The sequence below is a fragment of the Staurois parvus genome, unplaced genomic scaffold (assembly GCF_062004578.1).
Source record: "Staurois parvus isolate SC_StPar_1 unplaced genomic scaffold, SC_StPar_1.0 ptg001291l, whole genome shotgun sequence".
Taxonomy (NCBI): domain Eukaryota; kingdom Metazoa; phylum Chordata; class Amphibia; order Anura; family Ranidae; genus Staurois; species Staurois parvus.
This window is the reverse complement of record NW_028319087.1, coordinates 115,298-127,794: the sequence shown is the minus strand read 5'-3', so window position 1 is coordinate 127,794 and position 12,497 is coordinate 115,298. Positions and strand designations below refer to the sequence as shown.

The window sequence follows — 12,497 nt, the reverse complement described above, 5'->3', positions numbered from 1 at the left end:
TATTTATACCTGGACCGATTGTGAGGATTAACCCCTGCATGGTGAAAGCGATATTTGGACCTAGCACTTATTATGTTCAAATAACAAGGTGAGAGGGGCGGGCAGTGCACTAGATTGAACGAGGGGTACGCAAAAGGAGAAGATTTTTTTTTTTTTTTTTTGCAACACTGGATTTACTCATGTTTCAGGATGTGGACACTTTATATTTAGCACTTAACTGACTGTTGTGAGTTTTCTAGGCACAAGATGTTTGTTTTCATCTTCTCTATATGATTTATATGTTTGAGTTTTAATAAGTGCCTTACTTATTTCAATTCAACAGAAAAGTATTGGGTCTTTTAGATATTTTGTCTTCTGTGATGGTCCAGGTTCAGCATGGAGCTAGTCCAACAACAATTTCAGAGGCTGTGTAGCATTTTTAAACCAGAAATCCAGGCAAAAACTTTTTTATATATCCTTGTTGCTGATTTTTTTTTTTTTATCTTCACTGAATGTCATCCATCTTTTCAGCTCAGTAGTTGATCTGAAATAGCCTATTCATTTTCAAATAAAACCATTAATTCCCAGGGGTTTCCTGTTTGTAAAACCGGTGGCTGCTATGCCTCTTATTCCTCCAGCCACTGGTCTTGGCACAATCCTTCTGTAATTCATTTTCCAGCAAGCTGGGATGTATTTCTGTCCATGCTTGTTGTAGTGGGCAGACCAGGACTCTCAGGCTCCCAGTCTGTACTGCTCATTGGAGGTGGTTTCCTAAAAACAATGGTCAAGCAGGAGCATGAGCCGATCTCATGTTTCTTGGCTCTGTAAGACTCAGCCCCCAACAAGCGTGCTCCCAATCCTGAACATAGACTTCAGATCGGAGCTCTGGCATAACTCTATGGCAACCCATAGTCCAGTTTATGTATCACACCATGGCTGTTGGAAAGGTAGTAGATAGGGGCTGTGTGATGGCGGGAGGCACTCTAGAGCTCTAAATCCAGGCTAAAGTCAAGGGTTACATGAAGTGTGTAACTGGGGTTAAGACCCAGGGTATCCAGCTATAGGAACTTCTAGGAATATTTTGGATACCTGCAGTAATAGTTTTACTAGGATTTTAACATAAGTTTACTTTGAATATTCTGACATTGTCGCTATAATTTATGAAAACAAACCTACATTGTTTTCAAACAATTTTAAAGAAAAATTGTAAATCTTTATACATCATCTTCCCTTTTTTTTTCTTTTTTTTTTTTAATTATTCCTTTTACAGGGTATTGGCCTTTAATGCTCACAAGCCTGACAAAAAGAAGAAAAAGCTTTACAAAGATTCTTTATCCCTTGCTGCTATGCTCCGGAAATTTCAGAGGGAAAAAGACGCAATGCGGAAAAGTGAACCCAAGCAAAACCAATTGTCTCAACCTGTAGGCAATCCTCCACCTAAGCCCAACCATGCTCCTATTGCCAATGATTTATCTGACATTACACTTGGCAGTGACCCTGTTCTTGCCATCTTTGGTGGTGGCAGTGAGAGGGAACTTTTACAAGAAGCAGAAAGTGCACTTGAAATGCTTGGTGACATTGATTTTGATAAACTTTTGGACTCTGCATCCAATGACAGTCCTACAGCTTCTGATCTAGGAGAGAATTGCATTGTTGGACAATCTGCAAATCAATCAACTGTGCAAATACCCAAGCAAATACCCTCCCTTCCTGAAGGGTTACCAACACAGTTGGAAAAACGTATTGATGACCTGCGAGTGGTATGTAAATCAATAATTCAAGCTGCTGCGTCTTTGTTTGGCTAAACTAATTTGGTAATTTGTTTTCCACACAGGCAGCAAAAATGTTTGATGAAGAAGGTAGAAAAAAGTTTTTTACTCAAGAAATGAACAACATATTATTAGAGTATGTATACTATATTATTTTTGGTACAAAAAAAAAAAATTACAAGAGATGTTTCTGAACCCTTTTAAATTTAAGATTTATGAAAATTGTCCCTAAAAATGTTCCTTGTCTCACCTTAATCGTAATAGTATGAACATTTTTTTTTTAAAGCAGTGCATATAGAATTCTACATTGCCATTATATTTAATAAACACATAGTGATGTAAACCTGCAATTTTGCCTATTCAGGGCAAAGTAACAGGTTCAGCTGAATAGGCTGCTCTCACCTTGATATGTATTAAGATTCTTATGCTACCTCAAGCTACTAGAACAAGTATGCATAAAATGTTAACTAACTTTTTGTGACTTCCTGATCTGCATACCTCTCATGACTCTATGTAGGGTGTTTTTTTTTTCTTTACCCTATCAAGACTGTAGAACAGTATGTTTTGTGGCCTAAGCTTGCAATAAAAAATAATTTTTATTTAATCTATCATAACACACTAGATGAAACACCGCAATACTGCACACCAACTAACTTGCACATTTAACCACTTGGACTCCAGAGGATTTAACCCCCTTCCTGACCAGGCCATTTTTTGCGATACGGCGCTGTTACTTGAAATGACAATTGCGTGGTCATGCAACGCTGCACCCAAATTAAATTTTATGTCCCCCCCCCTTTTTTTTTTTTGGGGTGGTTTTTGATCGCCTCTGCGGTTTTTTTTTTTGTTTTTTTTTTTATAATCAAAATATACCTATTTTGAGAAAAAAAAATAATATTTTTGACTTTTTTGCTATTACACATGCCCAGTAAAAAAAAAAAAAAAATCAAATTTCGTCATAAATTTAGTCTAAAATGTTTTCTGCTATGTGTTACACTATGTGTTAAAAAGCACTGTCACTGTACTAACGACACTGGACAGGAAGGGGTTAACATCTGGGGCAATCAAAGGGTTAACTGTGTGCTGTTTTTGCTGTGTGTATGTTTCACTGTATAATCACAGCCATACAAAGCAGTGTGCAGGAGCTGACATGGGAGAGATCTGTATTGTTTACATACAGACCTCTCCCCAGTCAGTGTTACTCTGCAATGGGGAATCGCTAGCCGGGACCCGGTGATCAACAGCTGATACCACCGGTGGCGGAATGGGTAGGACGCGCCCCCTACCTGAAAATGCAAAATCGTGTGTGTGTATATTTTTATTTCTGCTATAGGGCAGCGGGAAAGTGGTTAAGCAAGCTTCTTTGGCAAAATCAGTACACCATTACCAACCAAAAATTCAGTTTTTCTTTAATATCCTTTGAGGTGCACAGGAGTGTAGGCTTTGCTAGACATTTTCTATTGTTCAGAAGGCTAGGGCTCTGCCAAACAAAAAATTGTTAAGCCAGCCCTTGTATAACCCTGCCTCCATTATTTTGCTAGTGTCCTAGAAGGTTGGATGCCTTTTTTTCTCAGTTCCAATATTAGTCTTTCTTTATCGTCCATTGAGGGACCCAGGAATAGTACATAATCTTGGACCAGGGGTTATTCTGCTGCCTTCAGGGGTTTGGGACACCCGAAAAAAAAACACATTTAAGCCAGCCCCCAGTATATCCCTGGCTCCAATCATCATACCTGTTTTTTGCTCCTAGGAGGTTGGATGCTGTGCTGAGGAAAATAACTATATTATCTTAATCATACAGTAAAGGACATAGGCTTGGATATTTATAGACCCTAGATTATAGACTTCTACCTTAAGGTGATTGGACACCGGCAAAGCTTTTTAATACACTACCCTATTCCACTCCATGAGACCTCTGTTTTTTTTAAGTGCCCTGTTTGGTGATGGACCTCTTCTACTTATGGAGAAGATCCTGTGCTTAAATAGCTTTTTATTACATTGAATTCTTTAATCAACCCTTTACTACCTTCTACTACACCAGACGAAGCAGTGCATTCAGACTGGTGCAACCTCACTAAAACCTTGGGAACTGTACCCAGACTCCACATTGTGGTTTATTGGATCCTGCTGGGTTTTCAGCTCAACAGTTAGTGCAACATGAATTGTTAGCCACATGGTGCTATACAGGTCCAGGTCCAGGGCTGTGCTCAATTCCTATGGGTCATAGACCCTGAAGACCCCTCGGGAGTATGCCAACCTTGATGGGCAAAGCCTGGACCTATACAGGGACCAGTGATATGGAAAGGCAAGACAGGTTTGTCCTGTTATTGGGCCATTACTCTAGTCCTATAGCAAATATGAGACTTATTGTCATTCCTTGCATCTCACTTATTAGTGTGGCCTAAATCGTATTCGTTAAATGATTAACCTAGCAGGAGACTGCAAATTTTGTGTTTTGGACTTCATTTGTTAAGTTTTAAAACTTTCAAATGTGGTGGTAATTCCATTTTTAACAGCTTAGTCTCATTTGGAGGACCGCGTGTTTCATCAAACCATAGGTTGCACTATTGCCACCAACTCCCCCCCCCCCCCCCCCCCCGAGCACCTATACTGGACTCGGGCACTTCCTCCCACCTTTTGCCTGAAGGATTTCAGTAAAGAATACCAAACACCTGAGTTGCTGTGTATCCTTCTCTGGACATTACAAAGGATTTTACCATCCCATCTGGCCTCAAAGTGAAGAATACAAACATATAAAAGCACTGTCTTTAAACATATACATAAAACACAAGCATCAAAAGGTTTGTTAGGCTGATACAGTGCAATAACCAATAAAAACCACCATACACCACATATGACCATATGTTGATACCATTACAATCAAATTTTATTTGGTATTGAATCGTTTGTCTAAACCGAAGTGTTTTAATTAAGCATCTTCATCAGGGACCTAATGGTGGTGTTTCTGCAATAGGAATAGAACGTTAGTGACACAACAGGAATTAAACACACCTTCTCTGGACATGTTTAGCTTATTTCCGCACCCTGCACTGTGAGTACCCAACTGGGGAATACCCACACTGACCTCAATGGTGGAATTCATGCATTAAAAGTATCGTGGAAGAATCTCAGGCGACCGTTCACTCTGCCAATGGCCTGCAAAGCACTTGAATCGCTCAGAGATGTTGCTTCCCTTGCTCTAGAGCAGTACCCTATTTTAATACTGGTCTCCGCTTGTTGAGTGCCTAAGGTAATATCAGATGCAGACTATTTCACCAAGGTAAATTTCTTTACAATTCGGTAACAATTTCTTTGACAACTAACGACCCAAATTCAGCCATCACTGTCCAGATCCCTAATGCAACAGGCTTCTTTTCCACCTCTACCATTCTCTAGAAGCAGTCGAAAGTGAAACTACTTCCTTTATTGCCCAACTAGCTGGGTCGAGTTCTGTCCAATGTAAGTAATTTGTAGAGCAGTGTCCAGGGATCCGTATCGTATGTACTCTGCAGCGCCTCAGGATATGCACAGCCAAAAGGGAAGCAAAGGGAACCAGGACAGCGACAACAAAAGGAAATGCTTCAGGGATGCAGCCCTCCTCAGACGGGGAGATCAGCCACTAGATGGAGAAAAACCAGGTGGCGCACACCCCTAGTACATTATCCAAGGTTTATTTAAAGGAGTGAAAAATAAAAACATACTCAGACGAAGCATGTATCTAAAAAGAATTTGCATAATGATGATGGCCACAACGGCAAGCAAGGTGTTCCAACTGTCAGTGTGGTCAAATGGTTGACGCGTTTCGGGGACGAATCCCTTTCCTCAGAGCTACGGACCAGCCTCTGATGCAGATGTGTAATGGTTGGATGATGGGAGTCTTGCTGGTGATGCGGCCATCGTCATTATGCAAATTCTTTTTAGATACATGCTTCGTCTGTGAGTATGTTTTTATTTTTCACTCCTTTCAATAAACCTTGGATAATGCACTAGGTGTGTGCGCCACCTGTTTTTTCTCTATCCAGGGATCAGTAGTATGTAGGGCAATGTGCAGAGGTCAGTAGGCTGTACTGCAGGGTACAGAGGTTAAGTAGTATGTAAGGCAGTGTACAGAGACCATTAGTTTGTAGGGCAGAGTACAGGGGTTGGTAGAGCAGAGGACCATAGAGGTCTGAAGGACAGTGTACAGGCAACAGTAGTGCCTCATCACTGTCCACATTGATGACATTCAGCTCCATCTGAACAGTATGTAGAAGCTCTCCAATATTGCCTTCTCATTCCTGACATTCCTAGTGATAGCAGTGTGCACAGATTTAAAGTGAAAGAATAATACGAGGTGGTATGAAAAAGTTTCAAATTTTGTAACACACCAACAGATGGCAGCACAAGGTTGCATGCACAGTCACAGGGAGCACCGACCTTCATAAGTTAATGTGCCAAAAGACTTTGTCCAGTGTACATTGGGATCTATACAATTCTGACCATGTGCGTTACCACATCTGCTATTACATCATGGACAGCAAGTTAGAAACAAAAGGCAAATGTGAAATTCTGAGTGAAACAGGGCAAATGTGAAATTCTGAGTGAAACAGGGCAAATACGCCACAGAAATGTTTGACATGATTCAATAAGTTTACAGCGATGCTGCAATGAGTCGTCCAAGGTGTTTCAAGTGGCATACTCGCGCTTCAAGAGCGGACGAACATCACTGGAAGATGACGAGAGGTCAGGAAGACCTTCAACAAGCTCAACCCCTGAAAATGTTGAAACTATTCGGCAACTTGTGCATGCTCCTTGCAGGAAAACAATCCACAGCATTCATATAAAAATTGGGTTTCAGTTTGCGGCCAAGTGCATCCTGAATTTTTTGGTTTTGTTCCAGAATCTTTATTTTGGTGCACCACTACTATGCAGGCTCCTTTTAGAAAATAAATCACAATTTTTTACCTTTAAAAAAAGTGCTTTTTTTTTTTTTTTTTTCAAGAGGTGATCTGAAGGATTGATCTCCCTCACAAATGTCCAAATGACTATCTGTACAATACTCAGTTTTTTCTTACATTTGATGGGATTTTAAGGACAGCCTTTCAATACAGAAAAGAAACTACTTCTTTAAAAGAAGCAATATTTTATTTAGAAGAGGAGAGAGAGGGGCTCCAGACTAAGTGCAGTATTAAAATATCATTTTATTGCACACAATAGTAAGTAACTCACAGGAGGTAAGTGGTAATTAGGCATCAGTATATAAGGATGTCATCTGGATGTGGTGCAAGAGACAGAGTGGAGGAAGTGGATGAGTTCCAGGGGCCACAGCTGTAGTAAAGGCCAAGTCTCCTCTGTCACATCGATCCCAGAGACAGCGTAGAGGAGGTGGATGAGTTTCTGGGGGGTCACGGTTGTAGTAAGAGCCGGATTTCCTTAGTCACATCGGTAAGGAGACCCGGCTCTTACTACAACCGTGGCCCCCTGGACACTCATCAACCTCCTCGACTCTGTCTCTGGGATCGATGTGTCTGAGGAGACCTGGCCTTTACTACAGCTGTGGCCCCTGGAACTCATCCACTTCCTCCACTCTGTCTCTGGCACCACGTCCGGATGACGTCCCTATATACCGATGGCTGATTACCACTTACCTCCTGTGAGTTACTTACTATTGTGTGCAATAAAATATTTACATACTGCACTTAGTCTGGCACCCCTTTCTCTCCTCTTACCTCCCACTGCAGAGTCCAGCTTAACTCTAGAGGGTGCTGCCTCACGACTGTGCTATCCTCAACAACTGAATACCCCCCCACAACCTATAGGACTGTACTATGCTAACCCCCATCTCTCCAGCACCAGCTCATTGCTACATGCTCTAGTATTTAACCCTATAACGGAGAGATACTAATTATCCCCATTGTTGAACTTTTTTTTCCGATTACCCATGGGACTGTAATATCCATGGCCATCTCTTTTGCACCAATATACTTTCTAATATTTTATTTATACATCTAATATATCATTAAACGTTTTTCTTGCTCTACTGGTACATACAAAGTAAGTATCAAAATGCTTCAAAATTAAGTTTCCGAGCAATTCAGGCTACTTATTAAATTCTAACATGGTGTAATGCAACATTGATTCAGTGGTATCCCCCATAACTGATTTCCATCTGGTAACCTTTGAATTTTGATTGCAGATATATTCAGCCTGGGATCCAACATGTTTCAAATATTTATAATAAATTTATCTTCAGGGACATGATACCATTCTAAAATATAATAGTCAAATTTAGCAAAATTTTTTATGTATACATTGTTGATACAAAACCAAAACATATTGGAGTAAAGGACTTGCGTAACCACCATAGATATTCTAAAGAGTGTCTCATTGTGTGAAGTGATAAATCCCCTCCAAGAGTGAAGCCATCATTCTGGTGTGCAAAGACCACAGATGCCGCACCACATCACTGCCATAATATGAAACAAAATAAATATATAATTGGTAATGAAGGACTAAGAACAAGGGGAAACTGCATTACCATCAACTGGTTATATAGATCAATAAAGGTCAATATCAAAATACCAATATCAATATATGGAACCCCTTTTACTAGTTGTTAAAATATAGAGACATATATATTCCAACTAGTTTTATCTTTTGTGCGTCCCTTTAAGTGGTACTATACAAAAGGGCTTTTAGAATAGTTTATAAATGCCAAATAGTGAATCATATAGGCTCAAACATTTTTATGATTACCTACTAAGGTCCAAAAAGTTGCCATGAATAAAAGCGGCCAACACTCGTGCTTGTTTCCCAACTTACCAATAATTGCAATAAAATAAATTAACGTTCCTCCAAAACATAGCATTATGGAACACTGACTCCAACGGGGTTCTGAGATCCTCACCAAAATTAAAATTTTCCAAATGCTCTTTAAGTTCATTTTCCAACACAATATACTGACTATGATCTTTTAGTGCTATTAATTGTGTGTACAAGACATCAGTATTTTTGTCTATCTTTATCTAACTTGGATAAAGATATTGATGTCCTGTACACACAATACCACTGAAAGCTAATAGTATATTGTATAACTATTAAACCTTCTGATAAAGGAGGCAATATAGTCCTGATGGATAATTCCATGTATGAAAACCTGCTTAAAAAAAAAAAGTTATAAGAAAAGTTTTTTGCCGCACTAGTAAAAAAAATTTTAATCTTGAGTTTTATGAGTTAGTAGACTCAGCAAATAGAAATGGAATCATTCAGAAATATTTATGGGAATAGATTAGAATTGTGCACCCTAGGGTGCCAACATTCTCAGCACTCCCCAAAGTTTACAAAGATGTGACCAGGCAGACCAATTATTTCAGGAAATTGTTGTATTTCTGAAGGCATTAGCCATGTTAGACTCTCATCTTAGACCTCGTGGTAAGATTAGCATCTTATGTTAAGGACTCCATACATCTTTTGAATATTGTAGATCTTGACGTACCACAATCAACTTATTTAGTAACAGTCAATGTGGAATGCCTCTATAACTGCATCCCACATAACAAAGGCATTGCTGCAGTCAAATATGTTCTGCAACAATGTGGGATGCATGAATGGGGATTTAAATAATGTATTTTGACCATGCTTGATTTTATCCTGAATCATAATGTTTTTTTTGTTCCAAGGCTCCCACTACCTCCAGGGCATAGCAAATGGGACATGGTATGCCCCATCCTATGCCAATCTGTACCTGGGGGGGTGGGAGCAGGACTTGTTGTCCCATTTAACTTTTTTTCCAGATAAACGCATTACAGCATCATCTGACAAAGATATATAGATGATATATTCATTTTCTGGGATGGACCTGAAGTGTTACTGAAACAGTGTCTTGAGGCGATGAATCAAAATGATTCAAACCCTTTTTTTTCTTTTTTTTTTACTATGACCTATGATAGGAAAAATACATTTTCTGGATATTATGATCTCCAAGGGACAAGGGGGACACTTGGAAAGCAGCCTCTTCAGGAAAGAAACTGCTGGCAATACCATTTTGCATGCCAGCAGTTTCCATCTGAAGCCCTTGAAGAGACCTATCCTATATAGTCAATTTCAACATATCAAACGTAACTGTACAGATGAACGTATGTTTCAAAAAGAGGCAGATGAACTTTACAAAAAAATTATTAGTGCAAAGATATACAAAAACAGGTCTTAAAAAGGCCTTTAATCGTGTAAAACATTTGGATAACATGATCTTTTATTTAAGTCCAAAGATCATCAGAGGACTGACGAGGATGTTAATCATTCCAAAATACTCCAATGAACATGTGAAAATAAGAAAGATATTACAAAATCTTTGATCTGTCTTGGTGGAAGACCTGATCATTTGTAATCTTGTGGGTGATAATCCCTCAATTACCTACACAAGGGCAGGGTCTTTAAAAGACCTTCTAGTACAAAGTGAATATAGGTGGAATCAGAGACATGTTCCATGTAAATATGCTGGCACCTCCTTTTGTGGAGGATTCGCACATTGTCCCTAATTGAGTAATAAAAAAAAATTCACTCCCTAATAGAGAGAAAATTTATCACTAGACATTTTGTTAATTGTCAGACAAAAGGGGTAGTATACTTTATGCAATGTGAATGTGGATCTTTTTATGTGGGCAAAACGCATCAAGAATTTTGGAGGAGTATTTACAAACTCCAATATGGCCCCCATATGGTCTCCGGAAATACCTCACTCCGTAGCCAGACGTGAATGCGCTTAGTGCGCCCATGCATACGTAGTTTTGGAAAATGCCGGGGACCACTTGATGGATGCCATTTTCCTCCCCCCATATCCAGCAGACCTAGTCCGCTGGAGGGAGGAAATAGGAAACAGCACATCTATTATTGCCCTATTTAAGGCAACAGCTGGGTGAGGATCTCAGAACCCAGTTGGAGTCCATGTTCTATGCTTCTGGATGTTTTGGATGATAATTTATTTCAATTATTGGTAAGTTCGAAAACCAGCATGAGTATTTTTATGGCGACTTTTTTTGAACCTTTTAGTAGGTGGTAATAATAAAATGTTTTGAACCTCTGTCTCACCATTTGGCATTTTATAAACTATTCTTAATGCCCTTTTGTATAGTACCAGTTAATGGGAATCACAAAAGATAAAACTAGTTGTAATATACGTCTTGTATGTATTTTGACAACTAGTAAAGGGGTTCATATATTGATATTTTGATATTGACCTTTATTGAGATATTTATATTATGACCTTTTTGATGGTAATGCTGATTACCCACGTTCCTAGTCCTTTATTACCAATTAAGGCAGTGATGTGGTGCGGCACCTGTGGTCTTTACACACCAGAATGAATGCTTCACTCTTTGAGGGGATTTATCTCTTCACATGATGAGACACTCTTTAGAATATGTATGGTGGTTATGTAAGTCCATGTTTTTAGTTTTGTATCAACAATGTATATATAAGAAATGTTGTTAAATTTGACTATCAATTATATTTTTGAGTGGTATCTTATCCCTGAAGAAAAATTTGATAAATATTTGAAACGCATTGGATCCCAGGCTGAATATACAGTGGGGATCGAAAGTTTGGGCACCCCAGCTAAAAATTTGTATTAATGTGCATAAAGAAGCCAAGGAAAGATGGAAAAATCTCCAAAAGGCATCAAATTACAGATTAGACATTCTTATAAATATGTCAACAAAAGTTAGATTTTATTTCCATCATTTACACTTTCAAAATAACAGAAAACAAAAAAATGGTGTCTGTAAAAGTTTGGGCACCCTGCAGAGTTAATATCTTGTACTGCCCCCTTTGGCAAGTATCACAGCTTGTAAACGCTTTTTGTAGCCAGCCAAGAGTCTTTCAATTCTTGTTTGAGGTATCTTTGCCCATTCTTCCTTACAAAAGTCTTCCAGTTCTTTGAGATTTCTGGGCTGTCTGTCACGCACCGCTCTTTTAAGGTCTATCCATAGATTTTCAATGATGTTGAGGTCAGGAGATTGTGAAGGCCATGGCAAAACCTTCAGTTTACGCCTCTTGATGTAATCCCCCGTGGATTTCGAGGTGTGTTTAGGATCATTATCCATTTGTAGAAGCCATCCTCTCTTTAACTTCAGGTTTTTCATAGATGGCATCAAGTTACCATCCAAAATTTGCTGAAATTTTATTGAATCTATTTTCCTTCTACTCGTGAGATGTTCCCTGTGCCACTGGCTGCAACACAACCCCAAAGCATGATTGATCCAACCCCATGCTTAACAGTTGGACAGAGGTTCTTTTCATTAAATTCTGTGCCCCTTCTTCTCCAAACGTACCTTTGCTCATTCCAGCCAAAAAGTTCAATTTTAACCTCATCGGTCCACAGAACTTGTTTCCAAAATGCATCAGGCTTGTCTATATGTTCATTTGCAAAGTTCAAATGATGATTTTTGTAGTGAGGACGTAGAAGAGGTTTTCTTCTGATGACTCTTCCATGAAGACCATATTTGTACAAGTATCTCTTTATAGTGGAATAGTGTACCACAACTCCAGTGTCTGCCAGATCTTTCTGGAGGGATCGTGCAGTCAAACGTGGGTTTTGAATTGGTTTTCTCACACTCCTGCGAGCTGTTCTGTCTGATATTTTTCTTGGTCTTCCAGATGTTGCTTTAACTTCCACTGTTCCTGATGACTGCCATTTCTTAATTACATTCTGAACAGAGGATATTGACATCTGAAAACGCTTTGCTATCTTCTTATAGCCTACTCCAGCTTTGT

General features: G+C 39.2%; 1 protein-coding gene across 2 annotated transcripts in view; it reads left to right on the top strand.

The window, feature by feature from the left end:
* LOC149437411 (ubinuclein-2-like) overlaps positions 1–12,497 on the top strand; it is a 155,973-nt gene that overhangs the window by 59,687 nt on the left and 83,789 nt on the right. For both annotated transcript variants that reach the window (XM_089660940.1, XM_089660941.1), the window contains exons 6-7: positions 1,250–1,739; positions 1,814–1,884. In XM_089660940.1, the coding sequence (XP_089517066.1) occupies positions 1,250–1,739; positions 1,814–1,884 (561 nt within the window). The remainder of the gene's footprint in view (positions 1–1,249; positions 1,740–1,813; positions 1,885–12,497) is intronic.